This window comes from Myiozetetes cayanensis, unplaced genomic scaffold (genome assembly GCF_022539395.1).
Source record: "Myiozetetes cayanensis isolate MyiCay16 unplaced genomic scaffold, myiCay2020 scf5-8, whole genome shotgun sequence".
Taxonomy (NCBI): Eukaryota; Metazoa; Chordata; class Aves; order Passeriformes; family Tyrannidae; genus Myiozetetes; species Myiozetetes cayanensis.
In genome coordinates this window covers 97,126,349-97,146,578 of record NW_026087742.1, presented here as the reverse complement: position 1 = coordinate 97,146,578, position 20,230 = coordinate 97,126,349, and the positions used below count along the sequence as shown (strand labels likewise).

The window sequence follows — 20,230 nt, the reverse complement described above, 5'->3', positions numbered from 1 at the left end:
TTTAACAGTTAAATGACAGCTAAGCCACGTCAGTACACACAGCAGCCACTGAAAGGCCACCAGCACAGTAAAACTCCACTACATTTCCACATGGCTGTTGGGTATATTCACTTAACACACTTCTTTGAACTAGACTGTTTGGCTCTCCAGCAAAGACACCTCTTCCTATTGCACCAGCCATGACAGTGGTGCAACATCTTTAGCATTCAGGAAAAGTGTATCATCTTCTTCAAGCTACCAGAAACATCTTAAGAATGAAAAGCGCAGGAAATCAAAGCTCTACGACCTACGCCACCAATAGTATCACAGGCTGACACTCAAGAATGAGGTGCAGTACTCAGGAAGTACTGCTTCCTACTTTGTGGTCAGAGGTGCTCTTGACCACAACAGTTTGTTCCTAACACCTTATAAAGTTGCTAAACAGATCGTGGATCCACATAAGCTTTCCCCTAAGTTGATGGCTTCCACCCAATCTATGAGTTTAGGAGTGCAAGTGGGTGGTTGGTCTAGCAACATTCAGTCTTGTCATTACTGCCTTGCAGGAAGCATCACTACAGCTGGTTCCAAGATGGGCAGAGATGCTAGCTGGGATATATCCCTGTTTAGTGTTACATCCCTGTTTAGCATTAACATTTTTCCCTGTTCAATGTTAAGTGTATATTCTAATAGAACTAACAGGAAATGAAAGACCTTGAACAGCACAGTCAAAGGATAGCACCTCACTTCTGTAGTCAGGATCTTCATTCAGAAAAGAATCCGGTGATGGAAACACTACACAATATTTCTTACACCACAACTTGTGAGAGGTAGGTGGGTAAAATCAAGAAAAGACTATAAACTCACAGCTAGCATAAGAGCGGCTGTCATCCTCACACATTTTGTGCAATTGTTGATATTCTTCTTGGGCTAGTTCGAAACGCTGCTGCTTTATTTGGTAAATCTCTTTCTTGGCATTGAGTGCCTCCTGGGCAACTATTAAATATTCCTTCAGCATCCGTTCTTGCTCCCTTCTCCATTGCTCCCTTGGGTCCTCAATTTGCGTGAGCTCTAAGGAGAAAAAATTAAAAGGATTAAAATAAAATTTGTAAGATACTTTATGCTACAAAGTACAAATTATTTTGTTCATGTCTGTTCTCAACCAGCACAGCTAACACGACAAGAGTACAAAATTGCTCCAGCCAGGATGAGAAGAAGAAAGGATGTAGATTGAAAGAACAGGAAAAGCCTTTTCAAATATAAAAGGCATTTAAATTTGATTCTTTTCTTTACAAAGTAGTGCCAGTCCAAAGAAAACAGTATTTTGGCTCTAACCTTCCCCTATAGCCAACTTGAAAATTTTGAGAACTATCAAAAAACCCAGAACCATAAAGGAGAGTGAAAGGTATCTCAACACTTAACCCATAAGTCTACAAATAGCTGGAACTACCTTAAGATACTACAAACAACTTTGCAAGTGCAACATCCTGAAAGGTCAGAGACTGCCTCTGCATTCTTAAAAACGTAATTTAACAGAAAAGTCATAATTTTAATCTTGAATCCATAAAGTATTTAAATTGCTTCTCTTTTTGTCGTAAGAAACAGCAGTCTCATGTTTTCACTTTCCAGGGGTTAGAACAGTTTACATTCAAACACAAATCAAAACCAAGTTACTGCCACAAAATCTTTCCCATACATATATTGATTTTCAAAGTTATTACTGCAAAGCAATCTCTTTGCAGCTGCAAAGGACACATGCATAAAATCCTAAAAAATTATTGGTTCATTCGGGTTTTTTTGTGAACTTACAAAAATGTTTTATATGAGGATGTCCATGTAAAGTCTCATGTTTAAGCATAATGTTAATTTATGGTGATTGAAGCTCTACCAGTGAGAAGTTGATACAGACACAATGTCAGTTTTCAAAGTAATGGTAAAAAGGAGGTAAGTACCTAGCAGTTTTTTCCAAATTTGGTTTCTTATGAGAGATGAAAGTGAGTTATGTTTTGCATTAATCATGATTCAGTATATTTGTGTCAGTGATGAAATACAAAACTGTATAAGACAGAGTCTAACAGATTAAGAACTCCACTGGTGTCAGGGTCATGCTAGCAACTCTACCATTTGAGAGCCATCTGAAAAGTGTATAAACAAAAACAGAAAGCTCAAAGAGCAGTACTTCCAACAGATTTGCAGATTATTTCCCTAAATAACCTTTTCTCTTAACAGCTGTCCCTTTTCTCTCCTTGCAATTCCTCACACATTGAAACAGTATAAAGATTGTCCCCCATCGTTCTGCAATTTCTTCCCACATCCCAGGGATCCTTGATTCCCAGCAGCACCTCCTGGCTCCCATGAGCCCAAATTATCTCTGCAGCCAAAGAGAGGATGTGCTTTGGCTTGATTAGTTACCATAAATCTTTCTCTACATGGAGGGCAAGCAGAATGAAACAGAGGCTGCCCATCCTTCACTGAGGGCATGCCAATTTGCAGTGCTATCTCACCTGTCCATAAGTACTCCTGAAATCTGTGCAAATTTAATATTCCTAAAACTGCTAATCCCCATGAAACTATGCAGAAATTAATAAATCTTTATAAGACAGACAAGCTGGATCCTAGTAAGAGTTTCTTTTTGCATAGGAAATTATTAGTCCTAATCTCAGTAAACAGGCAAGGCCAAGATGTTCTATCACACATTAAGCTTCTGAAGTCCTTTACTTCAAGGCACTGCATCTTTTATAGAATTATTTCAGAAGCCTTTTGAAAAGCTAGCAGTATTCTTCTGAGGCAGAAAACTTCTTTAGTACAGTAGTGACATTTTCTTCTGTTTTATGAAACTTTGCCCTGGATTTCTAAACAAGTTTGCCACATAACAACAATACTAAAGCTACACTGTATGATAAAATTAACTTCTTCATTTCTTCATAACCAATTAAAAAAACCCAAAACACTATAGTAACTCAAGAACAGCCCTAGACAAATGCAGAGAATATATTATTCCCTCACTGGGGAATGCCCAACTGCTTAAAGGAGACTTCAAAGGCTTCCAAGATCCTGAGGAGGAGGGAAAGGAATTCTGTGGCTGGCAGCCGCCAAGGTTTTTAAGCAATGGTTGGACAAGAGCCAAGAGCAGCTTAGTAAGGGTGTCAACAAAGTACTGAATTTACAGAACAAGATGGAGATCAGGATTGGAAGCACCATTGAGATTTACAGAAGATTCCTCTGTTCCTGGGTTGTTTTTTTTTTTTTCAATATAAATGAAAAGCTATTGCCTAGAAATCTTTTTCTTGCTTCCTGGGTAAACAAACATTGCAAGAGGCTTAAAAAAATCAGATGTATTGCTGTTTTCTTTTAGAAGGTGCAAGGGCAAAAAGCTTGTGAGAGTGCACAAAGCATGAGAGGTCCTGGTAAGCACAACTGTAGAAAGACTCTGAATTATCCCTTGCACTTTCTCACAGTATTTCTTGGAACCAAAGCACTTCTAAACTGTTTTGTCAATTAACGCAGAACTCCAATGCTGTATAAAGCATTGAACCCAGTCAGACACAAAAGGCAGTTTAAATGTTTTCACGTGAAGCTGCCATTCCAAGTGTTTCAGATATATTCATTTCAGAAAAACATTTCTTTAGCTCCTACACTATCTCTGCCACTTGCCTGACACCATCTCATGATGCACATGATTGTCAACTCATTAGTTCTCACTTTTATAAAGGAAGTTAATGTAGTCTTTTGATTGCTTCCTTTGTTGTCCACAGTTTAAAAACTGGATCAAGTATCCTACTAGTTTTGAATAATGATTATCCACCTATAATATTAACTCTGTCTTCCCTCTTAATATAAATCTTGCTGGTATATGCAAGCACTGTATTAGCCTAAGGGTGACAAACCCATTTTGCTGTGATGGTTGAATTACCATTTAGGATAATATCTGTGGGCTGCAAGTAATTAGTTATCATGAAAGAGACTACTTTTGCAACCTTGTTAATTGCTGAATGATTCCTTTTAGTCAGTTCAGCACTGGTCCTATGAAGTTTCTATCCCTCTGTTCATACATCAACTTTATTTCATACCTAATATGATTAGCTTTACTTTCCCAGACCCATTAATATTAATCTTTCTGTGTCTACCCACTGAGCATTTGGGAACTCAGTTTCCCTCCGCAAAGACTCTTTTCTACAATTTTTGCTCTCAATTGCACAGAAAACAATGCAAGCCAGATCTGATATGCCTACAATGATTAATATTCTTTCTGTAAGGTCAAACTTCATGTCTGTGGACATGCTAATAACAAAATTTGAAAAGCAAAAGGGAGTGATTTCTTTTGCATGTGACGGTGATGGTGATTGCTGTGAAAGATGCCTATCGGTAGCTTCCTTTAGTCACAGAATTGCAATATGAGTTCATGTTCTACAGGGACTCCTAAAACCTTTTACAATTTAAAAAAGGAAAAAAAAAAAAGGAGTTGCCAATACCCTCTTTTTCCTTTTTTTAAATATGTGCATTCACACACATTTACACACATTGGTGCAAGTGCAGTTCGTGACTTCACTCCAATGTAATCCCCGCTTTTTACTAAACTTAACATTACTGAAGTTACCATGACAGTAACTCTTAAACTACTGCTTCTTTTAAACACAGTTATTCTAAGAATTATCCAACAATCTGTATTTACTGTCTTCGAATTGTCTTGGTTATCTATCCTTGCGATTAGCGTATTAACAGTTCTTCAAAGTTTGTAATTTAATTAGTGAACTTTGTTAAATTTCACAACAAATAAATACCTGTGTGGGTCAAACAGTACCATGGAAACATTTATTATCAAGTTGTTTGGGTTTTTTAAAACAAGTAATTGTGAAACCACAACACACAAGTAATTCCAATAACGGCTGGAAGACCAAAACTATTTCTACATTTTTTTATTTTTTAGTTGACTAGATTTCAAGTAGATAATATTGAGGTGGGTTTTGTAGATTATATTATTTACCACTGCTGTGATAGCCCATATATAAATACTTTCTTCTTTATTCACTCCCCACCAACTGCCAATTCCCACAATATTGAAGGCATTCACTCACTACTGATAAGAAGCTTAATGATAGCAGCACAACAGTAGGACCAGCAGTAGTACAAAGCTATAAAGATAAGACATTTTCTTAAAAGTAGAACTGGCAAACATGCCAGACAGTGGTGATACAAAGCTCAGCACTAGTCCAAAAGGGAAAACATTAGAAGTTAGTTTCCAAAAGGGACATCTGTTGTCTTTTTTATAGCACTTTGTACTGCATTAAAGCATAAAACAAGCATTGCTTAAGTGAGTATGAGACTACTGTATTTCATGATGTTTCTGATTAAAAATGAGCACATTTCTCTCCAAACACATTTTGCTTTTCAACACAGAAGAGTGAACTACGGATGACTGAAAAACAGGAAAAATCTTCCTAACTGATGTATGACAAAAAGCAACAACAAAATTATTGATACTTCACAGTACGACACAGCAAAATGGAAGTTTTATACATATAACTCAATCATAGGTTGTAAAATTCTTTACAAATGGAAGAAGCATTGTGCCCCCATCTGAAAGATGAGAATACAGATTCTGTAAGAAATTACTTGCATATATTTTCTCACTGTAGCATGAGGTGCATAAATGGTATTGGAAACAAAGTTAGTGCCATCAGTTAACATCAGCTTGCTGGTATTCCTCAAAATAATCATGCATCTACTCACGATTTATGTGGTCCATATAATAAACTCCAATCTGCTGATCGTAAACAGTTTCCCATCCTAAAGGAAGCTCATCACCGACACAGTCAGCAAATGTCAATGGCTTTGTAATCCTGTAAAAACAAAAATAACACAAATAAATACAAAAGGTGCAGAGTTTACAATGCAATGAATGTTATTACCTGTTTTGAAGATACCTCCACCATTTGATCACAAACTAGTTATGCTGCTTAGGAATGTGCTGATAATTACAAACATACTGTTTCAAAATAAAATTTCATTTAAATATGCTGACAGATACTCCCCAAACAGGTAAGACAAGCTTCTCCCCAGAAGTTTCTATGTATAACAATTTAATTACAATGGCATGCAGTCCTGCCAGTTTTTCTCCCATACCACAAAGAACACAAATGTGAAGCTGGAGTTCACCACTGCTAAAACTACTGGAACCTCTATAGGTTTTAAGTTCTGTAAGGTGAAAAAGCAGGATAATTGCTTGTCCTTAAAAAATAACATAAGACAGCACTATATAACAGATTTCCTCTTTTCATTTACATATTTTCAACTATTAATGATATTGTCTTGGTCCAGACACATCCAAATTACTTCCTTTCCCTCAAAAAGAAGAGACAAACAAAAGTCTCTGAAGAATTCTGAAGCGATTAGAGTAGAAATAGTAATTGATATGTAACAGCATTGCTATCTAGCAGATTAAAATGTCACACCCATAGATAGGTAAACTCTTGATAGACCAGTGGATAATAGAAAACCGAAACAGCACATCAGTGTTGACAAGAATGTTGAAAATACTAGATTCCATATGCTACAGGAAGACTTTAAATCGACCCTGGTATATCTAGAACATCAAGGTATATAAAAAAATAGGAAGAACAAATAATCGATGTAAAAAAGCCTTTGCATTCAGTCTAATCATTCCTATTTTCGAAATCATTTTAATCTTTACTTAATCCCTAAGATAATGTTTTCTTCTAAAACCTGTTATAAAATTCCTTTACTAATATAGTCGTTTCAATGATACATGGGATATAGATCCAACACCTTCCCCATGTATTTGTTGAGGCATTTCTAACACCTAGAATGATGTCAGCTTTGCAAACCTTAATATATGCATTAATTTGGGGACTGAGTTAAGTTCAGCATAACCTATGGCATAACATTGTTATTCATAATTCCACCAGTATGTTATAATACCCAATTCAGGTTTACTGACACCAGATTTAAACTATACTTACAAATATGTTGCAGAATAGAGAATATTTGCACTTCATCTGATAACACTGATATAAAACAGTAACTCTGTCTGAATTAAAATGTGTCTGTCTTTGAACTTAGAATTCCGTCCCCAAAACAAAACCAAACAAATCCAATGATAAAGCCTTCAAATTATAGAAATACCACTAAAGCTACATTCCAGCTGTTCCAATGGTACAGTAAGCACACTATTCAACCACTAACAAAAGCACAAAACCTTGCACGCAGCAAACAGAAAAACTGCATTTACCTGCCTCCTAAAACTAGTGGTACATTACATTAGTATCCCTATAGTGCTCAAAATTGACTGTAGTAAAATAATAAAAGTGTCCTCACTAATTTCAATGTTTGAACAGCTTTGCATAACAGTACAAAGATCACATTCTGTGGATTCTCCAACATGTATAAACATTTAGTAAGATGAAGAGGTACATAAACTTGTACATAAATTTGTGCGCCACTTTTTAAAGTAAAAGTTTTCTGTTACCACCAAATACGTAGTTTACACAATGTAATCAAGCAAATCCAAAGCTGCTGCATTCAAGAAAGAAAATGTTACTGTGAGCTGACATATGCACTCTCTCAGTAATTCATCTAGCAGTCAGGCAGACCAAATACTGCCAAAATACTTCTGATCTCCCTGGAATTCAGTCAAATATTAAAAATACAACATGCGGCATTTTTCTTAAACTCCCATGGTCTTGTTCTGAAGACATCATGTTTACAATTTCTCAAAGTAGTCTAGACATTGGCTCCTAAATTACCGCACTATAGACAAGATTTTCTTTGGAATGAGTTATGAGATTTGCTTGCCTGTTATACAAACATACCCTCAACCCTTTATTCATAAATAAAACCTGCACATGATACTCTAACCTTTCACACTACAAGAACTTTAATTCAATGCTCTCCATGATCCCATCAGGGCTCAGACTTCCAGGACAAGGACCGCGTTCGCTTTCGGGAAAAGCAAGACTGAAGAAAACCAATGCATCTGCTCTAACTGTTTTTCATTCCAATGATATAAAGCATGTGTGAACAGTTTAATTAATGGTTTTGAAGGACAAATTTTAAGAAAAACACCCCAGCACATATAAAGCTATCTTCCAGATATTCAGGCCATTATTAAGTTGACGTTGCTCGTTTTAAACTATAATCAAAGTTGCTCCAAGTTGGATTCCTGACAAAGTATAATGTTACACTGATTCTCAATTCAGTCACATTTATACCCATATAGTTGAACCTTCATGCAATTAATCCAGATCAAAACATTAAACTAAGAACTGGAAGTTTCTCCCTATGTTTTGCACTGCTTTAACTAAGAACTGAAAAAAATACCTTTTTGGTTTAAGCAGCACAACTCTGAGCACAAAATCAGTTTTTTGCCAGTTAGGGGAACTAAGGGTTTTCAGAACAACAAAGACAAAATGGAACAGATGCAGATATGTATTGGAGGTCAGCCACAAATTACAGCTGAAATTAAGTATCTTCTGGAAATACTGCTTTACCCTTTGGGTTTGTTTTTAATTAGCTTAAGCATTATAAAATAGAACAGATCTTTTCCGCTTCTATATAAAGAATTGTACAAGGTACAAGTACATCCGCTAAAACATTTCAAAGACAAAAAGCTTTTTGAAGCATTATAAAGACAAAGACAGAACAAAAATGCTGCCATCTTTAATTAAATAAAAAACAGGTTTCCCAGATCTGTGCTATTCACAGTATAGTAGTAAAGAATAATAGCTCGTAGTAAAAAAACAACTAAGGCACTTCTCTGTGATCATAGTAGCAATCAATTATTAAGACATTCACCCCAATCATCTCCTGTTCTACCCATAACAACTGATAGACACTAATAAGAAGGTTCTGAACTTCCAGCTGAAGACTCAGAAATTCTCTGGGATCAGTTTACAACATCAACTGGTTGTGGTCGCTGAACCTACAGGCCAGGTACGAGTGACAATTGTCCACAGCGGCCAAGTCTGGATAGATCAAAGAACCAACCATAACTTCAGACTAACTCACTTGTTGGTTCTTCATCTGACTCTGAAACCCTTCAGAAGCAAACATAGAATCATGTAAGAAATCTTCCATAACCCAAATCCTTCACATCAAACCAAGACACAAAAATCTTTGAGCAACGTCGTGCACCTTGGATCTGTCACTTTTAACTCTGCCCAAATTACATGTTTTCGTTAAGAAGAAATAAAAGTCCAGTATTTGCATGCAGTAAAACAGACACATCTAAAACCCCAAGTTTTAATAACATTTCCTCTGCATCAATTACCAGGCTAAACAGTTAGAATACAGAAATTAAACTGCAAAATAAAACCAAACACATGACTAAACTAAGAGATGTTTTTCCTCCTCTTTGCATACTTTTTCATATCTTTAGCCACTACCATATGCAGAAGGATTCCAGAATATAGTACTACAGCTTTCTGAATGTGCAGTAGCAACAATTATTTCTTGAATGCATCAGTTCATGGCAGGGGCTGGGTAGGAAGAAGAAAAGAAAGTAAGTAAAAGACAATGACTAAATACCATTTTAGATAAACTACTGCAAAAGTGCTCTCAGTTTTAGATACTTTGTTAGGAGGATCTAATTTCAACCCCCTCAAAAAAACACAGAAAACCTTAACCTTTAAAGGAACACTTCTGAGTTCAAAGAAAAGACATGCTTCAAATCTCCAAAACACAGTTTGATGGATAGAGCAGGGCAGCAATTTCCTTCTCATAGACTTTCAAAACCAGAACCAGACCACTAAATACACAAGGCTTCAGAAAATATTAGATAAGATTCTCAGTCTTCCCATGGCCCTGATGCCACATCAGAGGGCCCTTGCTGCTTGAAATCCCTAAGTCTAATTGAGTAAAACTTCCCCTGGGAGGAACTAAATTAAGACAAATAGAGCCTGTTTTTCCAAGATCTTGAACAGGAAATCAAAAAGGTGTTTCCAAAGTAGAAACACTGTTGCAAAGTAGTTGCCATCTCTCAAATAATGCCTAGATACCTAAATTACATCCATGGCCACCCTATCTTCCAAAATGGGCCTGGATTAAGAGGAAAGCACTAAACATGAGGGGTAATTATCGAAAAGAACCACCAAGTTCTGAAGAAAAGCCACCATCTGTAGGGGTGACAGAGGGAAGTATGCAAGAACAGCAGCTGACAACAATTCTTTTATTTTTGTTTCTGATTTTAGTCCGATCCAACAGCAGAAGTAGAAAATGTCTAATAAAATTTGATACTCCACAACAGACAACAAGGAGTAACATTCCCTTAAATCTGGTCTCAGTCTGAATTGCCATCTAATGGGATAGATGGTTTTGCTTGAGAAATGCAGACTATAAACTAGGAAACTGTATTAATTAACATTACATCTCTGAAGATAGACGAGATAGACATCTCGCATTGGCCTTTTTAGCCATCAGCGCGCTTGTAGCAAGCGTGGGTAGAGCCCTTTCAAATCTTCGTTCGCGAAGCCTAGCCATGATGATCTCTGAAGAATACCAAGCAATTTAAAAACTAATAACAAAACAACTAGAAAAGAATTAGCAATCTGATAAATCTAGGAATAGTTTATCCAAGGAAAGTATCACACTGAGTATATTACTGAAGTGTCAAAAGGCGAGTAAGAGAGAAGGCAAAATGAGAAAACATGCACACACTTTGAAGCTTTCAGCCAGACATTTTTTCTTTCCTCCTTTCAAACATGAAGTTAAGCTACAGCCACTGTTATAAAATTTAATTAATCCTAAATTGAGAAAGAATGGAAGATGATTTTTTTGTTGTTTCACAGACACCAGCAAGAAGAGCTGTTTACACTGAAGAGGAGAATGGGGGGCTTATTATTATTTTGTTTTCAGAAGTCACCCTGCAGTCCTGGAGGCACTTCATAGACATCCTCCTCCACCACCATAGCTTGGATGTGGGCAGAGGGACCTTCTCTGTGAGACAGAGAGGGTCTTTGGCCACCCAGCTGAGCCATGACTGCCCAGTAGCCTCCTCCAAGCAGGCTACCCTGGAAGGAGCACCCCTGTCTCCTCAACAGCCACTGCCTCCCACCCCACCGGGCAGGGAGGGACCCGCCAGGCACTCACTGCTGCCTGCCTGCTGAGCAGGAGCTTCCTCCACAATCCAGAAACAGGCACACAGCAATCAGACCCCGCAGCCTCACCTCGGGGCAGCACACACTGATCAGCTTCAGGCTATTTGCAGCAAGTACCACCAAGAAATCCAGATCCCCTGTTACAGCACTCTGGAGTACACCATGGTTTTCCTCCCTGTCTGTCCTCCATCACAGATTCAGCTCTCCACGAGCAGTCAAGTCATAAAAATGAACTGGATTTTGGTAAACGACGTACAAAGTGCTTAGTTAAAAGTACAACAAAGGTCATCAAACTATATGTATCTTTCCAAGATAAAAATTCCTTATAACCTGCTTCTTAATCCAAATTATATATATGTATTTTTATTTTACTGCATAATTTAACCTCAAAATCTGAATAAAATAACTTACTGTGGATCTACTCAATCCCTCACTAAAATAAATCCACAAAACAGATGGTTGAACAGAAACTTACACAAATGAGATGCTGTGCTAAGGACAAAGACTTCAAGAAGGTAACTTGTATTCAGAGTCATCGCTGGAAAGAATTTCCCTTGGAAATAAAACCATACCCTACAGCAAGGAAATAACAGCACAAGCTCTTCTAAAGGTCACTTAAAATTCTGTCTTTTTAAGACCACACTGTATTTTGGAGCTATTTTCATTATTCTTTCTTCAAGAACTGCAAATAAGTAGATGAAGGAGTGCTAATAGTGTCTAATCATTGTGTTTGCTTCAATTATTTTGACAATAACATAAGCCAGCACAGCACACATCACTGTGTGAAACAGAAGCCACAGGATGGCAACCATTTGTATAGCAATGAATCAACATCTTCAAATGTGAGAAAAATGTGTGATCACTGTGAGACCAGGTTTTTTTTTAATTTAAACTCCAAACAATTAGATTTTGTGATGTAAAATGTATATGAAGCCACATGTATGAGTAAGAGAGAACCTATCCAATTTGTTGACTTGGAAGAAGTAACAGCACTCTGTATTGCCTATAAACACTTCTAAGAAATGTACCCAAGGACATCCCCTTATCTTTCACTATTCTGGAACCAATAAACATTTACTAAGAAGCAACAACAGACAAATAATATACTTTTGGTTTTATCCTTTATCATACTCACAAAAACCAAAACAGCTAAGAAATATTGGCTTAGTGTGTTGAAACATAAAATAAAATGCTGTGTCCAACTGCAGCTCTCGTATAACTTGTCTGGCTGCTCAGGAACTGCTGAAACAGTTCCACACAAGCAGTCAAGTCTTCCAAGCAGCTATCCATTTCTTAACAGCAGCTATGATCCACATCCAAATTCAGAACACAAACATTATGGGAAATTCTTGCTGAAAATATACCCACATTTTATGTACACAACCCAAATTACCCCTTCAAAAATCATAGCTGGGTTAAACGTCAGTGCTTTTAAGAAAACTGGTTCTGATTTTGCAATTTATTATTTTTTTAGCAGAAGATAAACAATTAAAAATGGGGCAGAGGGGTTAAGTAAGACTCTCCATGAACACTTTAAAACATAGTTGGTGCATGCACAGATAGCCCGAAGTGACACGCAACTGTAAAAAGCCACAAGCCAAAACCTAAGATTAGCAATGGGCCAGAGGCAATTGCTGGAGGGACTCACTGAAGAAGGGCACCCTGGACAGCAGGCAACTTGGCATCTAAAGCAGAAAACAGACAAAATTACATATGGCAGCTGGGAATAAGCCACAAGAGGACAGCAGGGATATGTGGCAGATAAGACAGTTAAGGAGGAGAAATTAGGAGACTACAGTGACACCAAACTGATTTCAAATTGCACTTTCATATTGAATTTGATCTTAGCTAGAAACAATAACACGCCAAATATTTAGGACTCTTCTTTTGCCAATCCTAATAAAGCTCCCTTTGCTACTCAAAATCTCTAGCTATTTACAAGATTTTCTTGAGGACTTGTATAATGGGAGAGACTTAAAAAATAAAAAACTAAAACCAAATGGATATGAATAAAAAGCCTAAACTAAAATAGAAAGAAAATTTAACAGGGAATTTCAAAATTTGAGAAGCAAGCTAAATTCTTCCACCTATGTAAGAAGCCAAATGTGACACTACACCTGTCCAGACACAGCACAGCTTTAGAGCAGGCAAGTAAGCACAGAATCATAGCATATGCTGAGTTGGAAGGGACCCACAAGGATTATCGAGTCCAACTCATGGCCCTACACAGGATCATCCCCAAAGAGACTGTATATGTGCTTGTCCATAAGCATATGCATATACACACACACACAACACATTATTCACTTCTGACTGCTGGTCACAACTTCCGTATGTAACGATCAGATGAGGAGGAAACACCTGCACTTTACTTATGGAAGTCATCAGAGCAAGGGTGAAAAAGTGCACCTGCAAGATCCTACCAGCAAATTCAAATTCTTAAAAATAAGCCCTTTGCACACAAACAAGAAGAATGGGAGGAGTTCAGAGCAGAAAGGAAATGCAAAAGACAGGAAAAGGGAGGTCCCCAGCAGACAAGGAGGAACAAAAATGGGACATAAAACTCCAAATTCAAGTCCATGAAGTTCCATGCGTTAGAAGAATTGGAGGCATCAAAAGAAGCTTTACATCTCAGTAAGAAGTAACTAAAATAGCCTCACATGCTACAAGACACTATCATGCAGTGGAATACTTCCCGAGAACTCTTGCAGGATGACTTAAAGTTTATATCAAAAAGATTAACACATCCTAACTATTACATTGCCTCTCTCATTTCTAGCTTATTAAGATGTGCTGGCTATCACTGCTCACTACAGCAGTACGGAAGCAAAAGGGTAAAGTTCTTCAAAACTGTCTGCCCATCTACTGTGTTCTCTTGCTAACCTCATATGTCCTAAATCCAGAAATATTACACCAGTATTAGCTGACTATCTTGTTACCCTTAAGTCTGACTAAACTTTTCTTTGAAATTTCAAAGTCTCTGTGATTACAGCAGAGGTTTTTCTACAACAATCTAACAGCCATTGGTAATGTACACTTACCTCTGCACTGCTGAAGGTATTCCCCTCCCTTAAATTTATCATTCTCCTTTACCAATCAGCCAGATTGGAAATAATTAAATATACACATATATCTATGTGTGCACATATACATACACACACACACATGTACACACATGGAATTGATTTGTCCACACATACAATTTATTGATTTGTCCAAATACCATTCAAGTGTCAAATGACAGTTTAACTTAAACATTCTTCAACAGAGAAAGCACTGTGAAACACTTTAGAAAAGTCTCAGTCAGCAAAACAATCTTACATTAACTCCTAATCTTTGGGCCAACTAGAAAAGCAAGAATTTGAAGATGCACAGAGGTTAGCATCAGAATCTTGAGGTATACATGCAATTACATCCTGTTGCGGTCCACAACTGCCTATTAACAGAAGAAAATCCTCCTCATACACTAAGAAGGCCCATCATTCTAGAAAACCTACCAACAAACACGATGCTAGAGGGATTTTTTATATCTGTGCTTTGAGAGAAACAATGTTTTAGAACTCGGCTATTGCTAGCATTCCCCTAGAGGTAAACTGCAGTTTAATGAGATTAGAAACAGACATCTGTTATGTCTATGTGCACAAACAAACCCATCACTTCTATCAGTGAAAATTTAATTAATCTGATGTTTAAAAATATTTTAAGCCCCAATCCTCCAAAAACATACTATACTTGTAATAAATTAAATTTTACTGAAATTAATTTCCTGAAACTATTTTCACCAATAAGTATTATCCAATGATATTAATAAAAGAGAAAACTCAAAAGTTACCAGAAACCACTTCTAGAGAAATGAAGCAAAAAGTGACAAACAATGGGAGGAAAAAGTAAATCCAACTGGACTGAGTATAAAACAATGGTTGGAAAAATATATATTCAAGAGACTATTCTTTTCAAGCCGTGGAACAAAGTGATGTGTAGATAGGTGCCAAAAGAATGTGCATACCATGACTTCACGTACATTCTATTCAAAATAAATTGTGAGGTACAACAGTAAATAAAGGCCTCATACCCAGAAAAGTCTACACTGCCAGCTAATACTAGAAATTCAAGACAAAAGAGTTTCTCATCTAACCTTTCAGAACAGCCCTGCTCCTTCTCTTCCAACCCGCTTGAAAGCAGTGTTACACTCATCTTGTATTTTTCCTAAAAATACCACATATGGCATTTCTCAAACACATTCAAGTATCACATTCCCAGAAGTTTTATGGACTCTTGTACCATTTCTATGTAATGTCTTCTAACAGGCTACTGTGCTGTCACACACCGACTCTGCCTGTAGAGCAGAGAAATTCTGCCTTGCAAAAGGTCTCACCTGTGGCTCCAAGCCCCCCTCAGTGGAGTGGATGCCCACAGGCACAGAGGGAAACCTGAAACCAGAAGGCATTACAGTGCACTGCAGCAGCTCCCTGCCCAAACTATGCTGCAGATCTGTAAGGAAGGCTTTCCAGACTGCTGCTGCTTCTTAAGTTTCTGAAGTGCATTAATAAAGCGATAGGGTACACAGGAGTGAAAGAGTGCAACTAATGTGACACGCACACAGGATCCAAGGGCACCATTTCAATCACTTGCCTGAGGAGTTACTAAGCTTGACTTAGCACTAAGCAATTGAAGCGGAAATATGTTGACAGGATCTTTGATGCTTTTGGTTTCAGAGTCCATTTCTTGCAAGCAGTGATCTATGGCAGTCACCTCATTATTTAAGGTTTTTCCACTCTTCCAGCAGTAACAGACCCTTAGTCAAGCACATATGGATGCACGTTTCAGCTGCCTAGAACTGGTGATGGACAGGCCATTAGTGACTATTGTATATATTAGCACACATGTATAGATATCCTCCATCTACCCATTCATTGTGAAGCTCCATATTTTAACTGGTATTACAAAAACAGGTAATGGTTACCTACAAGGTATTAAAAGTGGTCTAAAAATAAACCCATTAAAGAAAACTGTGCTTAAAATGTGTCTTATTTTCCAAACATATCAGGAGAGTTAACAAAAGAAATTGTATCTCCCTGAAATCTTTGCTGCTTTTATACCAAAGGAGCAAGAAAACCCCTGCAAAGTAAAATAATGTCTTTAAGCTAAATAACTATCTAAGGGAAAAAGCACTGGTTCTGCAATGATTTGCAACCTTTATATATATACATTTTCTTTTCCACAGTTTACTCTTTGCCTTCACTTTAAAATACAGATATAGCTGCCAAGTTATTTACACTTTCTAAACTTTTGATTCTCAACATTCTCAATTTACCAGTCACAAACAGAAGTTCATGCTATCTACAAATATATAATCACAGAAACACACAGAACCATAGAATATGCTGAGTTGGAAGGGACCCATCAGGATCATCAAGTCCAGCTCCTGGTTGTGCACAGGACCATCCCCAAGAGTCACACCATGTGCCTGAGAGTATCAACCAAATGCTTCTTGAACTCTGTCAGGCTTGGTTGCTGTGACCACCTCCCTGGGGAGCCTGTTCCAGTGCCCAATCACCCTCAGGGCAAAGAACTTTTTTTCTAATATCCAACCTAAACCTCCCCTGACACACCTTCAGGCCATTTTCTCGGGTCCTGTCACTGGTCACCACAGAGAAGAGATCAGTGCCTGTCCCTCCTCTTCCTCTCACAAGAAAGTTGTAAGTGCAATGAGGTCTCCTTTCAGTCTCCTCTTCTCCAGGCTGAACAGATCAAGTGACCTCAGCTGCTCCTCATACGGCTTCCCCTCAAGGCCCTTCACCATCTTCCTTGCCCTCCTTTGGACACTCTCTAATAACTTAATACCTGTCTTATAATGTGGTGCCCAAAACTGCACAAAATATTCAAGGTGAGGCCACACCAGTGCAGAGCAGAGTGGGACAATCCCCTCCCCTGATCGGCTGGCGATGCTTCGCCCGATGCCCCCCAGGACACAGTTGGCCCTCCTCGTTGCCAGGGCACTGCTGACTCATATTTAATTTGCTGTCAACCAGGACCTCCAGGTCCCTTTACACAGCACTGCTTTCCAGCATCTCATTCCCCTGTCTGTACAAACAGCCAAATATATTAATACAATGTTAATACAGGTGTTATGGAGAATATTCTCTAAAACATGCACTTAAACTCTTACAACTGCTTCCACACTCCAGGTGAACACCCTTGTCAGACAATAATTTTCAAGCTTTTAGGGAAACTTAGTGCAGCCTCTCTTTTCCCAATATTTAAGTATCTTACTATTATTACCATTCCCCAAACACACTTGCTTCCTATAGTCCTCCTTAATGCTGACCTTGCAAACTAATGCAGTATTCTCTCCAATCAATATCAGTAATTTAGTATTATATCCCAAAGAAGGACAGTTTTACAGATTTATGTTCATCTGAAATTTTTTAAGAGGTTAAAGTTATGAAACTATGCTGTTACTTCTATGGTTGCCAGTAGTTGTGCAATATATCAATATCATAGTTAATCTTCAAGCTGGACCAATAAAGTACTTCCAAGTAAGCAATACAACGAATTACTCATAACTTCACTGTCATGCTCTTGCTTATATATAAGAATATAAAATACTTTGTGAAAAAATCCAGAGAAATCCAGACAGATAATGTAATTTTAATGAATTATAGTAATGCAGTATGAAAAAGAAAATCCTAAGAGACCCTTCTCAAATCCAATCTAAAAAATACTTATAATTATCAGAAAAATTTATTTTTGTTATAAGCAAATAAATCAGTGAGACAATACAAGGAATGCTGAGGATTATTTTACAGTATAAAAAAATCAAAATTAAAAACCAGGCAACAGGAGATAAGGCACAATTCTAGAAGATATAGCTATCAAACCTACGGAGACCTTAATCTGAACGTAACTGAACATCAACTGCCATAGCAGTGGAAATCAGATTAAATTTATAGTAAGATACCAAAGAGACTTCAACAGTAGATGGCCTCCTCTTCTTTCTCCCCACCTTCCATGACAGAGAAGGTTAAAAATAGAGGCTTCCGTTTCCTTAGATTATTTCACTTCAGGCTTTTCTAGAGCACTGAAATTAGCTACTTTGCCAGCTTCCTACATTTGTGTTAGAAAAGAAGGAGTGTTAAAAACACACATTTACAGCAACTCAGGAAACTGACATCTGTGGTTTGCATTATTATTATTATCATTTCTAAATGACAACTCTCTCTAGAAGTTGTAGGTTTCTCTTCCGAAGTTTCCCTTTGAATATTGCTCACCCAAAGGCCCCTTGCACCACATAGCAACATATTTTGGGAGCAAGCTGTACTGGCATATTTTTCTATATTTATGCATTCCTTTGCAGTTAGTAAACACAGATATTTTCAGTGCACAGTGCTCAATTCCCCACATCCAAAAGCAGCTCCAGGACTAGGAAGGAGAGCTTAAAAGCTATAGAAATACAGTTTCAGCTCCCTCCCTTCTAGCCCTAAGCCTTTGAGGAAGTCAGAGCCAAAGGAAGCCTCTAACTTCCACCATGGCAGCACAAAACGGCCCCAGCTGTCCAGGTCCATATTTTAAGGTCAGAAGGCCATTGCCATCCTCTAATTAACCTCCTGCATAATACAAGCCACAAAACTTTAGCTGGTCCTTCCTGCATCTAGCCCAGCGTCTCATGTGTGACCTAGACCATACGTTTGTTTATACTGAAAAGATGTACACTGCAGAATAAGCACCTGAGCTCTTTATCTGGAAGCACTGCATATTGACATACAAAAAGCAGCACATATCTAAACTGATGTAGTATGATGTTGTACCATCCACACATGACTACAGTCCAGTGCCGCCCATTCATCAGAAAGTCTGGTATGCTTCGTTAAGGCATTCCCTCATTAGGCAATTTTTTGATTGCTTTTTATTCTGCTAGAGTGAAATCCCCCTGACTGAAGTTCTCCCTCCTGAGGGTGTTAATCCTTCCAATCTCTTGTGAGAGCTTCAATTAAAACAGCTCTGCCATTTGAAACAATGAAGCACAGGAAAAAATGCTGTGCCGTCCCTCCCCACCCCCCGCTTCAGATTTTACAGTAGTCTAGATAATCTCAGCACTTGCTAACCCCAGGAACAGAATTTTTTAGGCATCCTACTGTCCCCAAGGAAAATCATTCAAGTTTGGTAAAGGTACAAGAGAGTGGAAGAGCAGAATATTGTTGCACAAAGCTCAAGACAACTCTGTGAAGTCAGAAGCCCTAGTCTTTGCAGATTTAATCTCCACTGAACATGTGCCAGCTTCTCAGGACTTCTCCCAGTGTTCCAGGACATCCAAAAGGATTGCTCCAGCAAGGAGCATCTCCAGAAAAATAATTTCAGTACAATCCTACTCCTTCCAGGAAAAGAGACTAGGAAGTCAGTTTCTCTTTCCAGTCTGAAGGCAACTCCTGTTAGCATCTGAACACCACTGAGGAAAACAAGGAAGCAGGCACATGGTGACACAGAAGGATGGAGAGCATGGGAACCAGGTGCTTGAAGAAGAGAAGGTGTCCCACAGTTACCGAATGAAATCAGTTTATTTTGCTACCAGAGAAGCAAAAAAGGCAATGTAGAGGAGGTGGGTGGTGAGCAAGACCTCCTACTATTTGTAACAAGCTATTAATCCAACTTGCAGTATACTAATGGTATGCTAAGCCTAACTCCAGGGTTGGGGGAAAAGAAGAACAAAAACAAACCCCCACCCAAATAAAATCAGAATAGCCACATAAAGACAGTTTCACAATAATGACAATGGAGACCTGAATTCTGGCATTTTACATACAATATCTGGTCTAAGTTTGCCTAGGTAATATTAATAAACATGAAAAAACCATATAGATGCATCACAAAAGCATCTCAGTTAGGAAGAGAACATTGAGGCACTAGGATCCATACCTTAAAGAGCCTTCTTAATTTTGGGGGAAGAATAAAGCCTATTTTGAAAGTTTCTGAGAAACTCAAGTACATAGTAAAGGAAAACCTAAAACCTCAAAAGTACCTTTGAATATTCACTGCTAGACAATGGTACTGTTGCCCCCAGGAACAATAATGCCCAATATGAACACTTCCTTAAGTGCTCAAGAAAGATTAAGACGCAACAACATAGGAAACGGACATGGATAACA

The 20,230-nt window shown here is 37.9% G+C and overlaps 1 protein-coding gene across 1 annotated transcript in view; it reads right to left on the bottom strand.

Moving 5' to 3' along the window:
* The window catches only part of WWC3 (WWC family member 3), a 96,580-nt gene that overhangs the window by 55,089 nt on the left and 21,261 nt on the right, over positions 1-20,230 (bottom strand). The window contains exons 2-3 of the mRNA XM_050332040.1: positions 5,707-5,816; positions 844-1,047 (exon numbers count right to left, since the gene is read on the bottom strand). Of these exons, the coding sequence (XP_050187997.1) occupies positions 844-1,047; positions 5,707-5,816 (314 nt within the window). The remainder of the gene's footprint in view (positions 1-843; positions 1,048-5,706; positions 5,817-20,230) is intronic.